The following is a 19802-nucleotide window of genomic DNA, read 5'->3' on the forward strand; positions in this document are numbered from 1 at the left end:
GCTGACTCATTGCACTACAAAAGAGGTCACCCGCCTGAAGCTAAGCATGTTCAGGCCTGGCCAGTACTTGGATGGGAGACCATCTAAGGGAAGCTTGGGTTGCTGCTGTAAAAAGTGCTGATGAGGCCTACAGTGAGGTGCTTACCCTGTGGTTCTGTGTAGATCCCAACACCCCAGTGCATTGATGCGGACACTATACCATAATAATGGTGGTGTCTTTCGGATGGGATGTAAAATCGAGGTCCTGACACTCTAACTCTTTGACATTCCTGGGCATCCTTCGTAAAGAGTAGGGTGTATCCCAATGTCCATGGCCTAGTCATTCTGCCCCCTTAACCATCCTCTGTCTCTATTTGACTAATCTTTTGCACCTCTTCATTACCTAACAGCTAATGTGTGGTAAGTGTGCTGGCGCAATAATGCAGGTAGGTGATGCATATCAGTGTGTATGTAAAAGCACTTTGAGTAGTGAGAAAAGCACTATATAAACGTAAAGAATTATTATAAATCAGGCAGGGTCAGACAAGGTCTTCTCTAGTGATGGTCTAACCTCTGGCACCTGATATGCTCCACCTGACTGTAAATGTGAGGCATTTGAGGTGGTGCTAAATGGAGGGGTGGTCTTACTTTGTCCAAAGGCAAAATTAGCATGAGTTTATTAAATTATACAGGGTGAGCCAAAATGAAGTACCACATTTCTCAAGGTCATTGCATGAGGTAGAGGCAGCCGAGTAGGTTGGGGTGGGGGATTCCTGTGATAGGCGATCCCTTGTAGTTTCGGCCACACGCCTTGCTCCGGTGTGCTCCGTGCTTTCGCTGTTGAAGCATTCTTCAAAAACAACGAATCCATCATCGCTACGTAACACGCCTTCCAAACGCACTTCAGCATTCCTCCTAACGGTGACGTCCGAAATCGAAAAACAATTTTTCAGTGAGTGGCTAAATTTAAACAGACGGGTCCAACATTGAACAGAAAATCTCCAGGCTGTCCTTGGACTGTATGAACACCTGAAAACATCCAAGCTGTAAGGGCATCAATTTTGCCATCTCCTAGACGCTCAGCGCGCTTCTGCCTTCGGCATTTCCAACATGCCTTTGATTTTGCATGAGGACCTTAATTTCCATCCAAACAATAAGAAGGTAGTGCAGGAACTCACTGAGAGAGACTGGGAGAGCCGTAGAGAGTTGTGTGCCAACATTCTGCAAACCGTTCATTGAGATGCCATCGTCATGTGCGGCAACGAGACACATGTCCGTTTGAATGGTTTTGTAAATAAGCAAAAGTTTCGGTATTGGGCTGAAACCGACCCTCATGAACTTCAAAGACCCCTGCACAGTGAGCGGGTTACAGTTTGGTGTGCTATTGTAGGCCCTTACTTTTTTGAGGAGGTGGCAGCACCAGTCACTGTCACTTTAGAACGTTACATCGGAATGCTAGAGAACTAGAAGAAATGGACGTGGAAGATGCCTGGTTTCAACAGGACGGAGCAACAGCTCATTTTGTGCGGATAGCCATGCAGGAGATGTTTCCAGGGAAGCTGATCTCTCTGCGTGGTGATGTTGGGTGGCCTTCACGTTAGCCTGATCTCCCTCCATGTGATTTCTTCTCAAGTCAAAGGTATACACACAGCGACCTCTAAACCTTGAAGCCGTCAAGGACACTATTTGCCACGAAATCGCTGCTATTCCCCTTGAAATAGCTGAACGAGTCATGTGTGCATTGTATCACTAACGATGGCCACCACCATGAAGACACCACTTTTAAAACACAATGAAAAAAAAACTACTTTGTATACCCTTCGTTGTGTCGTAATGAAATTTATTTTATCTTGTAGCGTTTTTGTAGAATAAATGTTTGAAATGTTTGGCTCACCCTGTACAGCGAGTTACAAAATGTAAATATGGAATAATTTTATATCTTAACATTATATCGCCATTGACCACAGTTACTGTTTAAATGAAGATCATATCTTGATATGTCCCAATATTTAAAAAAAAACATTTTTCCGGGGGTACACTTAATTTTATACTTGAATGTAATTTAATTTGTTAAGCTGGTGTGATGAGTACCATAGAAATGGGAAGAAATGATGAGTACGCAATTACAAAGTCAGACACAACACCAATGGGTATCTGGATCTGGAAATTAAGACAGCTGGACCAGGAAGAAGACAAAAAGGCAAGATTCAGCATTGTGCACATCGTAAATGTAAATGCAAAACAGCCTGTACTGTGTATTCTCTGAACAACAACAGCAAATAAACACACACACATATATATATATATATATATATATATATATATATATATATATATATATATACACACACATATACATATACACATTTCTATCATGCTAGACCAAATAATTCATTCTGAATGTATCAAGTAAATTTATATTTTATGATGGAGATAAAAAACAGCAACGCAGAAAATAAAACAGACACATTTGGAGAAGTAAACTGATTTAATGATGGAGGATGACCTGGTGAAAAGCTACTGACAAAATCCATTATTTATGCAGAACAACAACTAATTGTGCAGAATCTGCAAGAAAAGGGCCTTTACAGTGCTGAGACATATCGTGCCTCTTGCTCTGCATCTCTAATCTCCTTTAACCTGTCATAAGCAGGGAGCAAGGACAACAAATGTGAAGGATGCAAATAATGCCAGCTGGCAAAATTCCCCTTTCATAGTTAATGTCTTTCTCTTATGCCAGTGAAAGACAACATTTTACAATTCATACAAAACCCTGAAGAATTAAACCAAAAAAAAAATGTTTTCTCTACTTTGAAATGAAAGTTTTCAAATTCTACTTTTTAGTCGAGTGGACTATAGGAGACACAGCAGGACATATAGCACACTATTTATTCTAACCTCTGGCCTTGCTCCTGGTACTTTAGCCTTTATCTAATGATCTTGTGTACTCAGCAACTCTGCCATTCCACGCTTTGAGAAAGTAAACATATAACAATCCCTGCTCAAAATTGAGCCAGCTCTTTCTCACATGGATTGGGCCTTTTCTTAGCTACCCAGACTCAAAAGATAAGTTTCAGCTTCCTAAAAGGTCAGTTAGGTGATGCTTAATGGCTGATTTTTTCAGTATAAACACTTCTGAAATGGTATTCTTGTAACCTTTATTTGTCTAGGGAGACAGCTGAGCAAACTGTGACACACAAGGCTTTTTTTTGTTAAGCACAAATAGAACCTTTACCAAATTAATATAAACTAAATAAAAAAAATGAAAATGAAATGCATTTTAAGCTGATTTCCAAGAGCAACACTTGACTTTTCTGCAGATATCACCTTTTCTTCATCAGTCTTTTTGTGAATTTTAGTTTCTCTTAAGTGTAAATTTGATTTCTGCTTATCTCTAAGAGGCTTCACTCATGGTATAGGGGATAGTGTGTGACATGTGAGAGGCATACAAAGAAATTAAAAAATAAAACTAAAAATAAACTGCCAAGTCCCATTAAGAAAACATGACTGAAATAGCATAAAATACATTCGAGCAAGTGGGGGCTTGAAACACACTGGGAACAAGAAAAGGGAGCAGAAGCTGATAAGTAAGTAAGTATGTATGTAAGCATGATAGATAGATAGATAGATAGATAGATAGATAGATAGATAGATAGATAGATAGATAGATAGATAGATAGATAGATAGATAGATAGATAGATAGATAGATAGATAGATAGATAGATAGATAGATAGATAGATAGATAGATAATGTGAGTTACTATATAATAGATAGATAGATAGATAGATAGATAGATAGATAGATAGATAGATAGATAGATAGATAGATAGATAGATAGATAATGTGAGTTACTATATAATAGATAGATAGATAGATAGATAGATAGATAGATAGATAGATAGATAGATAGATAGATAGATAGATAGATAGATAGATAGATAGATAGATAGATAGATAGATAGATAGATAATGTGAGTTACTATATAATAGATAGATAGATAGATAGATAGATAGATAGATAGATAGATAGATAGATAGATAGATAGATAGATAGATAGATAGATAGATAATGTGAGTTACTATATAATAGATAGATAGATAGATAGATAGATAGATAGATAGATAGATAGATAGATAGATAGATAGATAGATAGATAGATAGATAGATAGATAGATAATGTGAGTTACTATATAATAGATAGATAGATAGATAGATAGATAGATAGATAGATAGATAGATAGATAGATAGATAGATAGATAGATAGATAGATAGATAGATAGATAGATAGATAGACACAGACAGGAGTCATGCATGCGGATCACCTTCCTGCCACTGGTGAGATAAGCAGTTCCACCTAGGAACAACAGGTGGTGCTGATGGTACCATTGTTTTCTCCTCCTTCCTCTGCCACTTCAAGTCTCAGCTCTAAAAGCCTGCATGCTCCTGGAAGGTGGCGTCAGATACTGAACTGAAACTAGTGAAAGGCAGAGCTCCTGAATGCCATCCTGAGTACTAACATCTTAAAATATTCCTTTTTGTTTGAGCTGTTTTTCTTCTGTCTTTTAGATAGAAACATGATAGACAGAAAGACCAACTGACCGACAGACAGACTGAAAGGCACTATGTAACAGATGGATGGATAGATAATACAGCACACTTATTAAAAATGTGTCTCTGTTTTCGTAATACAGTAAATGCAGTAAAACTACTGATATTCAAATAATAATAAAATGGCAATTTGTACAGTTTACCACAAATATTCCTTCTTCTTCTTTTTTGTTAATAAACAAATATTACTTCTCAAAAAAAAAAAAAGTCCCACCACACCACCACTCACCATTCAAAAATGTAAAAGGTAGAAAAATGTGAAAACATTAGAATGTTAAATTTGGGGTTCTGCGGTATAAAGAAAAGTTGCATGTGTATGTAAAACTGAAAGAAGGTTAAGAAATCTTAAAGTAATGCAAGATTAAAACGTTAATGTAAGTAAACACAACCTTAAAGTTGCATTATATGGACATGTAAACAACAAACTGTGCTTCTTTTTCTTTACACCCCATTTAATGTTTAAAATGAATCATAGTAACCTGTATCCACCTGTGATGCCACATTGTGATGCCATATTGTTTGGCACAATGCGTACTGTTATGCTCCCAATATCAAACTGTCGGCACGGCATAATATTCAAGTGTGTTTGGTGACTAAAGCTTACTAATATGAAAGTTGGTGCATTTCGCAATATTTATTTAGTTCATCCAACAGTCAGTTATCACATTCTTGATAATTACATATTTTTGATGAGTAATATTCAAAAGTAATAACAATAATTGAATGCAAATACATGCGTTAGTTGAGGACATTAAATATGTGATTTTTAACAAAACTTTACACTGGAGTTAAAAACAATATAAATGGGCTTGTGGTGGCTCAATGGCTTTCACACATTGCATAGTAATTAGCTGCAAGTTGATAACTTTGGTTCTTTACAATGATAATCTGTAGATAAGCTCAATCAATTCAGTCTTATTTATGCTAACATAATTGCTTTCCCCTTCCATTTACCTCCACAGAAGTGTCTTTTTTTGTTCTCTATTAGTTAACTTACCTAAAGGACCAGGAGATGGCAATGCTGTGTGAGCGGTTTGTGCCCGTACTCTGCCTGGCATTTGACTCACTTGCATTGGGCATCCAAGCGGCTGTCAGATGAGTAAAAAGAGGAACATCTACAAAATATACCATCTACTGCCGTCAGGGTAAAACTGAAGCAGTAAACTCATTCCTAGATGAAGTCGCACAGAGCGTTTATCCGGTTTTAGATGGAAGAATTTGCAAACTCGTCAGTGCTTTTCAATGGGAAGTTGAGAAATTTTAAAACTGTATAGCGTGATGTGTTCGAGATACCTTAATGAACATTGAGCTGTCTTCACAAATTTCTCTGAAGAATACATGTGCCACATCTCAACGTACTCTACAGAGGACCGAGTTGTTCCATGCAGACAGACGGACAGACAGACGTGGGCTTTCACAATAGGTGTGACGCACATTACATGCAAAAGCACCTAAAAAAGGTCAGAGATTGTGGTTGATCTCTCCATACCTGTCAACCCTTTGTACGCCACTATCTCCACCAGTTATTGGCTGTCACACCAACCATCTGCAGTCGGCAAGTCTGACACACCCAATGACTAGAAGTCAAGCAATGTGACTTCAGCATTAGGTTAACCAGTGATTCCAAACTGGCCTGGTATGAGTGACTGTGGGTTTGAGCTGGCCGTTCATGGCTCGTTCCTGCTTTCCACGGACAATGCCACAATTAGCACTGGCGCTCTGAAACCTTTAGTTAGATTAAAGGGGGCTTCAAGAATGTTGTATACAAAACTAACAGTTTATATACTTAAACCATGAAAACCTTCAAAAGGAAACAAAATGTTTTAACCAGAGCAGTTTTCCCTGCTAATAAATTCATTGCATTCCTTATGCAAAACTTCAGACGAAACTATAATCACAGTAAAGGAGAAAGTAGTAGAAATTATTAATCAGGAATTGAAATATGGAGTTTAGAAGCATTAATTTAGCAAATAACTCATGCAAAAGCATACAGTGTGGTCTTCCATAAATATGCATAATGCGCTCTTGTCCTTGTATGCATTTCAGTTAGCGCTGGTCCTAGGGCAAAAGACACTCATTACCACGAATACCTTTTAGCAATCAAGATGAAACGAAAATAACTAGGCAAAACCCGAAACTTTATTAAACTTCATTAGAATCAAAGTCTAGTTCCAGCTGATAATGGCCATTCACAGTAGGAGAAATGCTTTTCAGGTCATTTTCAAATTTATTTAAAGCAGCATCTGAGCAAAATGTTTTAAATTTTTTTTTTTATTATTATTAAATGCTATAAGTAAGTCAACAAGTAAGAACGGCCATAAACATCTGACAAATTCAGTCAAAAGATGGGCCTTCATGGAGGTTTAAATAAGACGATAATTTGTCTTATTGTATTTTGAAAGATGGCACAACAAAAACAGATTACCAGTTTTTCCTCCTTAGACTTGTGCACAGAATTTGCCCTCACGTTAAATCTGGTGTTTTCCGCAGGTTCGATTAACGGTGATGTCTAAAATGTTTACTCGTCCCTAGATGCCATCCCACCTGCACTTCCGAACAGGCAATCCAGCTGAAGCTAAGCATGACTGGGCCCAGCCAGTATTTGGATGGGAGCCCACCCGGGGAAAGCTTGGGTTGCTTGTTATAAGAGGTGTTGGTGAGGCCATCAACGGGGACTCTTACCCGATGGTCTGTGTGAGGATCACAATGCACTGTCGGGGACGCTGTGCTGTAAAAATGGTCACCACGCTTAGGATTAGATGTAAAACTGAGGGCTTGACTCTAAACAAGTACGCTCATAAAAGATTCCTGGGCATCTTTCAAAAAAAAAAAAAAAAAAAAGAGTCTTGTGTTTCCCAAAGACCTGGCTGAAATGCCCACCATGGCCTTGACAATTCTGGCCCCTTAATCATCCCCTGTCCCCCTCTTGTAATCGTTTACCATGTAGTAGCTAATGTGTGACGAGTGTACTGATGTAAAATGGCTGCCGTTTCATCATCCAGGTGAATCCTACATATTGGTGGATGTTGAGAGTGGCTCCCTACTGTCTATGCAAAGCACTTTGAGTAGGTTCGAAAAGCACTATATAAACATAATTAATTATTATTATTATTCCCATAGGACAGCAGCTTCCTTAGTAAAATGTCTAACATGAAACAACTCTGGTTCCTTTAATTCACTTACTGCTCCCCATCTCCTTCTTGTCACAGTAGAAGAATGTTTCCTCTTTTTTAAGCAAGAATGGGGAAAAAAGCGAAAAGAAATTCTTCGACACTATACCTCAAAAAGCAGTAACATTAGGCGCTTCCATTTTGTAAACATTAAATTATTACAATGTCGAGATTTACTCATAATGTTTAATGATTTGTAATTTATTCTTGGAATGATTTACATGCATTTCAAAAATCTTCAATCGTTTTCCTCAAATAAATCCACATGACTTAGTCAAGAACATTAAGAAAATGAGGAGGAAAAAAACCCAAAAAATAATATTTAATAAACGTCTAAAAAATATGAGCACGTGCTGGGGTAAAAATAACTCTTTTTTACACTATGTAGAAATAATACTAAGTACAGTAATCCCTCCTCCATCGCAGGGGTTGCGTTCCAGAGCCACCCGCGAAATAAGAAAATCCGCGAAGTAGAAACCACATGTTTATATGGTTATTTTTATATTGTCATGCTTGGGTCACAGATTTGCGCAGAAACACAGGAGGTTGTAGAGAGACAGGAACGTTATTCAAACACTGCAAACAAACATTTGTCTCTTTTTCAAAAGTTTAAACTGTGCTCCATGACAAGACAGAGATGACAGTTCTGTCTCACAATTAAAAGAATGCAAACATATCTTCCTCTTCAAAGGAGTGCGTGTCAGGAGCGCAGAATGTCACATAGATAGAGAAAACAATCTCTAGCAAACAAATCAATAGGGCTGTTTTGCTTTTAAGTATGCGAAGCACCGCGGCACAAAGCTGTTGAAGGCGGCAGCTCACACCCCCTCCGTCAGGAGCAGGGAGGGAGGGAGAGAGAGAGAGAGAGAGAGAGAGAGAGAGAGAGAGAGAGAGAGAGAGAGACAGAGTTTGTTTTTCGGTCAAAAATCAATACGTGCCCTTCGAGCTTTTAAGTATGCGAAGCACCGTGCAGCATGTCTTTTCAGGAAGCTGCTGCACAACAGATAGCAACGTGAAGATACTCTTTCAGCATTTTTAGACGAGCGTCCGTATCGTCTAGGTGTGCGAACAGCCCCCCTGCTCAATCCCCCTACGTCAGGATCAGAGAAACTCAGCGCAAGAGAGGGAGAAAAGTAAGCAATCTAGCTTCTCAGCCATCTGCCAATAGCGTCCCTTGTATGAAATCAACTGGGCAAACCAACTGAGGAAGCATGTACCAGAAATTAAAAGACCCATTGTCCGCAGAAATCCGCGAACCAGCAAAAAATCCGCGATATATATTTAAATATTCTTACATATAAAATCTGCGATGGAGTGAAGCCGCGAAAGGCGAAGCGCGATATAGCGAGGGATCACTGTACTACACTACTTTGAGTCGTTTTTAAATAAAGACAATCTCCATCCACACTAGTGTTTTCACATTGTTTATGAAAAAAATCTCCGCTCATACTAAAATGGCCGAAAAATACACACGATGTAGTCATTCATGAGCAATGGGCAAGAGGAAGTGTCCTCCCCATTAGACAATCATTTGCAGCTTGTGTTTACACACACAGAACAGCAACGGTTTTGTTTGGACTGACAATGAGGTGAAGTGGTTATTGAGAGCAAATAACGAGAAGAGCGACTCGGCTGATTCCAGGGCTACAGGGGATGAGTTATGAGGAAAGATTAAAAGAGCTGAGCCTTTACAGTTTAAGCAAAAGGAGATTAAGAGGTGACCTGATTGAAGTGTTTAAAATTATGAAAGGAATTAGTCCAGTGGATCGAGACGGTGACTTTAAAATGAGTTTGTCAAGAACACGGGGACGCAGTTGGAAACTTGTTAAGGGTAAATTTCGCACAAACATTAGGAAGTTTTTCTTTACACAAAGAACGATAAGACACTTGGAATAACCGACCAAGTAGTGTGGTAGACAGTAAGACGTTGGGGACTTTCAAAACTCGATGTTTTTTTGGAAGAAATAAGTGGAGAGGACTGGCGAGCTTTGTTGGGCTGAATGGCCTGTTCTTGTCTAGAGTGTCCTAATATACTTACGAATATAAGGCCAGCAAAGAAATTGAGAAAATGTGAAAATGTCCTCCTTTAAGGGATGATTACGCCACCCCGCCATTAGACTTATTACAGAATTAGAGCGACCAGTAAATTATTCGCAGCATTCAAACTGCATAAAATGCAACTGAGGTGCACACAGGTAAGCAACACCACAAGCGCCATTGAAAGCACCTCCGTTGTGTCGGCTATGTCGTGAATATGGTTTTCTTCAGTGTAATAAGCAGGATCCAATCAGAGAAGGTCCGTGTAGTAAGCATGAACCAATGAGAGTGCGGTTAGAGTCTGGGAGGTCTCGTGGCCTCGGAACCCCTGAAGATTTTGCTTTTTATCTCCAGATCTCTAAAGTTTTTTGTTGTTTGTTTTTTCCTGTCCATCAGACTTTACTTTATCCTTTGTTAGTTAGTATTGCCTAATCTTATTTTTATATTTTTCTTTCTCATCTTGTAAAGCACTTTGAGCGACATCATTTGTACGAAAATGTGCTATAAAAATAAATGTTGTTTTCAAAATTCTTTGTTCACTGCAATGCTGAGCCAGTGTTTGCAGAAGTATACAAATTTGGATAATGTTTCCAATCAAAAACAGTGGGGTAGTGTGGATTAAAGGTGAAAACGGAGACTTGGCATCTCCATTTTTAAACAAAGCATAGTAGTGTGGACGTACTGTTACCGTATTCTGCACTCTCTCTGATGGCTCGTGTCAGCTATTAACTGTACATTACATAATGCGACTTATTTCAGGACAGTTTTATTGCTCATGTGCCTCAAATCTGATGTCTTACAAAAAGATGAAAGGTTTTTTCTGTACTGAAAAGAAATAACCTGTAAGCAAGGCAATTTTGTGTTATATAAAAGGTAGGAATTCTGTGCAATTTAAAAGGAAGTACAAATCATATACAAAATATAGAATGAAGAAATATGGCAGTAAATATCACTTATGTTTAGCTCTGCTGCAAAAGCCCAGAAGATGGACCTGAAAATCTGTTCATCTCTGCAACTAATTTCTTATAACCATACATGTTTACTTCTTTGAATAGCAAACCTGAACAGGCTTTCAGAAATCTAAAAAGGCTCCAGTGCTCCCTATAAAGACTGGGACAAAGATACATGTTTCCTCGACTTCCCCCTCTGCTGGACAGTTTAAAATGACAAATCAAACCATTCAGACATCGTGATTAAAGTGCACATTGCAGACTTACATTTGAGGGGATTTGCATACATTTCGGTCACAGTGTCCAGAAATGACACTTTTTTCTACGGCCCCCCCCCCACTTTTCAGTGCACCATGATGTCTGGGACAAGTGGCGTCACAGGTGTGTTTCATGGCTTCATGAGATACTTTGGGTTGCTTCTACCCTTTACAGTCTGTAGTTGCCATTGTTCTACATGAGGGTAAGAGCTGTGCCAATGAAAGTCAAAGAAGCTATTATGAGGCTGAAAAACAAGAATCAAATCATTACAGACATCAGTAAAACCGTAGGATGACTTAAATCAACTGTTTGGAATATCATGAAGAAGAAAGAACACACTGGTGAGCTCAGTAATCACAAAGGGACTGGTGGGCCAAAGAAGACCGCCACTGCTGATGACAGAAGAAGAAGCAACAAACGCCTGACCGACAGATCAGAAACAGTCTTCAGGGGGGCCGATGTGTGTATGTCAGAGACGACTATCAGCAGAAGACTCCATGAACAGAAATAAAGAGGCCATATTGCAAGATGCAAACCCCAAAAGCAGGATGGCCAGATTACAGTTTGCAAAAAAAGGAATTCAAAGAGCCTGAAGAATTCTGGAAAAAAGTCTTGGGGATGATGAGACAAAGATGAACCTCATCAGAGTGATGCCAAGATCAAAGTGTGAAGACAACAAGGACCTATCCAAGATCTAAAGCAGATCATCTCATCTGTTACACACGGCGGTGCTGGGGGTGTTATGGCTTGAGCATATATGGCTGCCACAGGTCCTGGAACATTCTCTTCATCGATGATGGAACTTCTGACGTCAGTGACACAATTAATTCTGAGGTGTAGAGAAACATCTGATCTGCTCAAGTACCAGAAGATGTCTCCAAACACACTGGATGGCACTTCATCCTACAACAAGATGATGATTGAAACACACAAAGTTTTACAAAGCTAAAAAATGGAAAATTGTTGAATGGCCAACCCAGTCACCTGATTTAAATCCAATTGAGCAGGCCTTCTGTATGCTGAAGAGAAAACTGAATTGGATAAGCCCCCCGAAACAAGCAATAGCTGAAGATAGCCACAATAGAGGCTTTATCAGATCATTACCTGAGAAGATCCTCAGCACCTGGTAAGGTCTGTGAATCGCACACTTCAAGCATCCATTGCATGTGAAGGACGTGTGACAAAATCCTGAATATGACGCCTTTAATAGACCTGCCATTGTTGTGTCCCAGACATTATGGTGCCCTGAAATGGGGGGACCATGCAGAAAAAGTCCTGTGTGACCGAAATGCATGCAAACCCCCTTAAATGAAAGTCTGCAATGTGCACTTAAATCATGATATCTGAATGGTTTGACTTGTAATTTTAAACCGTGGAGCAGAGGTGAGGTAAAATCAATGAAGAATGTTCCTTTTCACCAAATGTTACGGAGGGCGCTGTAATCAGAATCAGAAAACTTTATTAATCCCGAAGGAAATTACTTATGTTACAACTTAACAACAGACAAGGGACATGTTACACTAAGAACAAGTATAAAGTAATCATGTAAATATAAATAGAGTATAATAAATGTAAGTGTCAAACTAGAGTGCAGAGTGTGGCACCTTAAGTTAATATTGCACATTCTGAGAACAAATAAGGTTATTCTCATGTGAACAGAAGACAATTTACCGTATTTACTCGTGTACCACGCGCCCTAGTGTAAGAGGCGCACCCTAATTTTTACAAAGAAAATTAACCCATGTACGACGCACGTTGTGATTGTATAGGAAGAGTTTAGGGCACGTTTTCCACGAAATGACCTTCTGTTTTTGTTGCATGACGAAAGAGCGAGCGAGCGAGAAAGAGAGAGAGTGAAAGCGAGCGAGAGAGAGACAGCGGGACAGAGAGAGAGAACACGAGCGAATGAGTGAGAGAGAGAGCGCGCGAGAGAGTGCAAGCGAACGAGCAAGAGAGAGAGAGAGAGAGCGCGAGTGAACGAGAGAGAGAGCGCAAGTGAACGAGAGCGAGCGAGAGAGCCCAAGCAGAAGTAAACATTACAGAAAAAAATTTCCTCATGTATGATGCGCAAACTGATTTTCTAATGCTAATTTTTGGGAAAAAATATGCGAGTGGTACACGGGTAAATACGGTATTGCACAAGAACAGATAGTATGTTGCACATTTCAAGTACTTGAAAAATGTACCTGGAAATCCAATAAAGAAAAAGGGTAATACAGTAATCCCTCCTCCATCGCGGGGGTTGCGTTCCAGAGCCACCCGCGAAATAAGAAAATCCGCGAAGTAGAAACCATATGTTTATATGGTTATTTTTATATTGTCATGCTTGGGTCACAGATTTGCGCAGAAACACAGGAGGTTGTAGAGAGACAGGAATGTTATTCAAACACTGCAAACAAACATTTGTCTCTTTTTCAAAAGTTTAAACTGTGCTCCATGACAAGACAGAGATGACAGTTCTGTCTCACAATTAAAAGAATGCAAACATATCTTCCTCTTCAAAGGAGTGCGCGTCAGGAGAGAGAGGAAAGCAAACAAATCAATAGGGCTGTTTGGCTTTTAAGTATGCGAAGCACCGCCGGTACAAAGCTGTTGAAGGCGGCAGCTCACACCCCCTCCGTCAGGAGCAGGGAGAGAGAGAGAGAGACAGAGAAAAACAAAGTCAAAAATCAATATGTGCCCTTTGAGCTTTTAAGTATGCGAAGCACCGTGCAGCATGTCGCTTCACGAAGCAGCTGCACAAAAGGTAGCAACGTGAAGATAATCTTTCAGCATTTTTAGACGAGCGTCCGTATCGTCTAGGTGTGCGAACAGCCCCCCTGCTCACACCCCCTACATCAGGATCAGAGAAAGTCAGCGCAAGAGAGGGAGAAAGTAAGTTGAGTAGCTTCTCAGCCATCTGCCAATAGCGTCCCTTGTATGAAATCAACTGGGCAAACCAACTGAGGAAGCATGTACCAGAAATTAAAAGACCCATTGTCCTCAGAAATCCGCGAACCAGCAAAAAATCTGCGATATATATTTAAATATGCTTACATATAAAATCCACGATAGAGTGAAGCCGCGAAAGGCGAAGCGCGATATAGCGAGGGATCACTGTAGCTTAAAGTATGGGTGAGTGACTGGAAAAGAAGTTATAGTGGGGAGGAAAGATTGCCTGTGACGTTCAGTGGAGCACTTGATGCTAGTCAGTCTACTGCTGAAAACGCTCCTCTGTCCAACCACAACATTATGAAGTGGGTGATTAGCATTTTCAATAATAGACCAAAGCCTAGACAACATTCTCTGATCTGCCACAGTTTCCAAGCTGTCCAGTTTCTCTCCTACCACAGAGGCAGCCTTCTGAATTAGTTTGTTTTGTCTTCTGATGTCTGCCACTTTCATGCTGCTCCCGCAGCATGTAACAGCGAAGTAAAAGGCACTGGTAACCACACTGTCATAGAACATCCGCAACATAGTGCTGCTGACACTAAAAGATCTGAGCTTGCGTAGGAAATACAGCCTACTTTGACCCTTCTTGTATATGGCCAGCGAGTTCCTGGACCAGTCTAGCTTACCGCTCATATGCACCCCATGATACTTGTACTCCTCAACGATCTCCACCTCCATACCCTTAATAGACAGGGGAGTGGCTGGAGATCGCGATCTTCTTAAATCAACTACCAGTTCTAAATGAGTACAGAATCGACTTTTACCACATGACTTTCATGCTAGCACTAACACTCGGATAAAATGACTTCCATTTAAATGAATTTAGATGCAACTAGTACACAATAATTGTTTGGGAGAGAGAGTGTGTATAACATTGACCGGGCCTTCAATTTAAAACTTACGGCCAAAGAAATGAATGCCACTAAAGCTATCCACTTGTTACAAAGCAAGTACAGGCTTAATTGCCTGCTATCAACAATAATTTAGTTTGTTGGCTGCAAAACAGCTTGATAAATACCAGAGCCTAATTATGCAGTGCATGTTACCTACTTTTCCTTGAACAATAAAGGCAACCAAGGAGCTCTGCTTACTTTATCGCACAATGTATAAATAGTCTGTGAGCTGGAAGATCAAAGAGGCACACTGTAGTTTTTCTAAAGCACGAGTTATACCCGCCAAGTTTATTTTGTACTTACTCCAGCTAAAAAAAGCTGTGTGAAGGGATCAACACTAACCCCAGAGGACAGACGGTGCGCAGCAAGAAAGAGAGTGACTCCCTCGTGCTTTTCGCAGGTCAGTTCCAAGGACCATGTTAGCAGATCCGCACCAGACCCTTAACAGGCAGCTTGGCTGCTACCAGTAATTAGCTTGGACAGCTCTGGCTCCAAGAGAGGCAGCAAGGCTACATCATAATGAGCTCAGCTGGGATTAGCAGGACAGGGCAGAGAACCAAGAGAGCTGAGGCCTTCTGCATCACGTACATTGCAAGGAGATCAAACAAGGATGGCTGGCTAGGTTATCCCCTCACTGCCTCGTTCCGAAAATGAACCACGGCAGTGTGCAAAATACAGGCTAATGAAGAGCGACACCTCCAACAGATGAGAGCCACATTAATTAACACAATCCCTCGATCACATTATGCAGTTACTGTTTCCACGGCTAAACTTGTCATTACCGCTGATAAAAACAGACCGCTTCATTCTGATAAAAGCAGCATTTTTTTTTCACAAGTTAAATCGTGTTATGTTATAATGTATAATGTTAAAAGATAATATTCAAAATATTTGTCATTGCAGTTTTCATTAGCCAAAAAAAAAAGAAAATAATATTTTTTTTTTCATTGGGTCCGTACTACAGTATAATTAATAGCAGTGTGCGAAAACTGGAATTTGCTTAATTAATGCTGTGATTGTTAAACATTTTGGACACCAAGACACAAAGTAATGTTCTGCACATGAAAGTATTGCTTTATACTAAAATATCCGACTGATAAACATATACTTATACACACTCCATGTCTTCCCTTTAGGTCAGATAACCTCACGTATAAAACACGAATAACCACAGCTATGCAGAAGACAACCAGCTATACGTATCGATAGTGCCAGATGACCCTAAGGTTTCCAATTCCCCGATTCAGTGTCTTGTTAGCATTACAAAATGGAAGAGTGGAAGTTTTCTTTAATTCAACAAAGAATAAAACTGTAATTACTGGCAGCAGTAAAAAAGTCAAGGATATTAGGGTAACACTTGATCATCGTGCTCTGAAAACAAAGCCAGACGTGAGAAATCTATTCAATTCAATTCTTTATTGTCATGTGTGCAAGTACAAGTACCATGTACAATGAAATGCTTGCTTGCATGTGCCCCTGCAGACAGTGAACATAGACACACAAAAAAACACAATAAATAAATTAATATAAATAAGTAAATAAATAAAACCAGAATCCTAGGAATAAATAGAGATAGTGGCAGAAGTATATGTTCAGGTAGCAGTGGAGGTGACACAAGGTTATTGATTGTTCATGAATCTGACTGCAGTTGGGTAGAAACTGTTCCTGAACCTGGAGATGCGTGTCCGAATGGACTTTAGTCGCTTCCCAGATGGGAGGAGGGTGAAAAATGATATGGTTCACTTTCCTGATACAGCATGTAGTGTGGATGTCCTGGATGGCAGGGCGCTGTGTGCCCGCGATCTGCCCTGCTGTATTCACCACCTGCTGCAGAGCTCTGCAGTCCTGAACTGAGCAGTTGCTGTACCAAGGATGTGATGCATCCTGTCAGGATGGATTCCACAGTACACCTGTAGAATCTGCACAGGGTTGTGGGGAACATCCGGGCCTTACTCAGTCTCCTGAGGAAGTAGAGGCTTTGTTGGGCTTTCTTGACTACTGCCACAGTGTGACTTGACCATTTAAGGTCATCAGTGAGGGGGACTCTGAGGAACCTAAAGCTGCTGACCTGCTCCACAGCCTCACCTCCGATGTAGATGGGGTTGTGCTCTGTTGCCTGTTTGCAGAAATCCACAATCATCTCCTTAGTGTTGCTAACGTTGAGGGTGAGGTTGTTGTCCTGACACCATTCTGGGTGCCATTACAGATTTAGAATTAAATTTGAAGTCACTGTCAAGTAACCAGGCCAGACCTACCAGTGGAAGCTCGGCTTAAAAATGGATGGGAGAAACTGTGCCGCAAAAAGAATGAAACTGGCGTGTGAAGATGTGACTGCCAGTTTGGAAAATCTGAAAATTATGTAATGAAAAAAGCACCAGAATGAAAATAGCACTTTTCCTGTCAAAGCCTGCTTAATAATGTCAGCTTTTGAACTGCAGGGTTTCTTAGTTTATCTATTAAGATCTTAACTAAGCTATTTTCAGTTTTCTTGCCAAAGGTTTGCTTGAAAATATAAACTCTAAAAATGCAGGAGATTTTCAGTGAAAACAACTTTAAGGGAAAAAGACAAACAATTTTTACAAAACTATAGAATGTGCTACAAAATGAATGGGGTTGCAGTCAAAAAAAAATACTGAAGGGCTGACTTACATGACACACTGCGTGGAGTGCGAGTTGAGGGAGGTTACGCTGAATCGATTATAAGCTACATCTAGAAGAGTGTGTGAAGATTTTTGAACTCCTTATCATCAAATCAACACAGAAAGTCCAGAGAAGTGCTACTGGACTAATTTCAAAATTGGGTATGGGATATGGGGAACGACAGATAGATTAAAAACATTTATCTAACTCATAGATAAAGATTAAAGAGAGACATGGGAGAAGGGTTCAGAATTATTAGGAGAGTAAAGAAGGTAGAGGCCAGCTGTTCTTCAACGAGAACATGGAGACGCAGAACAGAATGACGTTAAGGGAAAAATGTGGAAAACTAATACAAGTATTTCTCTGTGCAGAGAGCCATATCCAAAAACTTACTTTAGGGACTTTCAAATCGTGATACTAGGAGAGTCATTACTAATGAGCTGTGTAGGGAGGAATGGCTTGTTGTCGAGAAAACATTTTCTTAAGTTTTAATAGTGTGTTTGTATGTGTGAGTGCTAATGTAGACTTCACAGACAGACAGAGTTTTAGTCCTTAGGTGGAAATTTGGCTTTTTATAGAAGCTCCTTAAATAAATAAACAAATACATAAATAGACAGACAAATAAATACATACACACAAACACATATAATAGTCTGAACACACACCAGAATGACTATAAAGGAAGAAAATTAAAAAGAAAACGTCTGACTTGGCAGTCGCAGTCCCAGTGAGGCGCTGTACAGGCGTATTGCTGTTGGTATAAAGGAGCCCCCATAGTGTTTCTTTACACACTTCAGTTGAATAATTTATTGCCTGAAAGGCCTCAGTGTTAGTGTGTCACAGAGAGAATGTGCAGAACTGCTCATAATGGTACTGAGCTGCTCATGTCCATCCATCCATCCATTTTCCAACCCGCTGAATCTGAACACAGGGTCACGGGGGTCTGCTGGAGCCAATCCCAGCCAACACAGGGCGCAGGGTAGGGAACCAATCCCGGGCAGGGCGCCAACCCACCGCAGGAGCTGGTCATGTGTTTTACCCATTTCAAGAAAAACAAAATAGAGAATTCTTACTTTTCTGTCAACAGCTTCTTGTGTTCCCGTTTAAAGTAGGCCAGTTCATTCCACACGGCATCACTGTCCTCTTGTCGAAGTTGCCAGGGTTCCACACGATGAATTGGGGCTTTACTTTTTGTTCTAAACAACACAAAGAAATAAAGAAATGGATTAATTTAAAATTATCCTTCTGATAAAGTAATAAATGGTTTAGTCCCCTTACATTACAGAACTTGCTAATGTTGTCACTTGTGATCTCCAGGGTCCTGCATCTTTATTGCAAACAATAAAAAGGAAATAATATCATTTTAAACACTGAATTCATTTTTCAACTAATCCACTATTTAATAATTTTATGTTAACAAACTTTAATTGATTCCCTAGAAACTGCTAAATGGAATTTCTGCTGTATTGTGTGTATATAGAATACAATATATGCAGTTGGCAAGACAAAATACATGTAGTGCTTTTAATTGAAATTAATGAGTGCAAGTACAATATCATGGGTGGCACGGTGGCGCAGTGGTAGCGCTGCTGCCTCGCAGTTAGGAGACCCGGGTTCACTTCCCGGGTCCTCCCTGCGTGGAGTTTGCATGTTCTCCCCGTGTCTACGTGGGTTTCCTCCGGGAGCTCCGGTTTCCTCCCACAGTCCAAAGACATGCAGGTTAGGTGGATGGGCGATTCTAAATTGGCCCTAGTGTGTGCTTGGTGTGTGGGTGTGTTTGTGTGTGTCCTGCGGTGGGTTGGCACCCTGCCTGGGATTGGTTCGTGCCTTGTGCCCTGTGTTGGCTGGGATTGGCTCCAGCAGACCCCCGTGACCCTGTGTTCAGATTCAGCGGGTTGGAAAATGGATGGATGGATGGAATTACAATGTCAAGGGCAACAATCATCATTGAATCATATGAATTGTGCAGTAATTGTCCACCTCCAATTCTAAGGATAAATAAAACCAGTGTAAGATGGATTGATCTTTGCATTTAAACCAAATCTAAAGACTCTACAGTAGACTGAAGACAAGTTCTTACTTTAGCATAGCATACACTTCTTTGAGCTCTTGCTGATGTTGTTTTATGTTACTTTCTCATATTTACTTTATAATTCATTGTACAAATTACTTTTGATTGGCCATTATTAAGACTTTTCGAAAATCTTTATCTTTTTGATTTCACTGGTGGTACTGGAATGGATGAAAATGCCACAGCGAATGGACTAGCATGTGGCATTCTGAATGGGATGGACTGTGGATCCATACTTGGTCATGGGGTCATTATGACTGA

General features: G+C 40.0%; 1 protein-coding gene across 1 annotated transcript in view; it reads right to left on the bottom strand.

Annotated features, from left to right (window-relative positions):
* Window positions 1-19802, bottom strand: part of cntln (centlein, centrosomal protein) — a 515615-nt gene that overhangs the window by 199310 nt on the left and 296503 nt on the right. Inside the window, exon 13 of the mRNA XM_028805853.2 lies at window positions 18544-18666. Coding sequence (XP_028661686.1) covers window positions 18544-18666 — 123 coding nt within the window. The remainder of the gene's footprint in view (window positions 1-18543; window positions 18667-19802) is intronic.

Source organism: Erpetoichthys calabaricus, chromosome 7 (assembly GCF_900747795.2).
Source record: "Erpetoichthys calabaricus chromosome 7, fErpCal1.3, whole genome shotgun sequence".
Taxonomy (NCBI): Eukaryota; Metazoa; Chordata; class Cladistia; order Polypteriformes; family Polypteridae; genus Erpetoichthys; species Erpetoichthys calabaricus.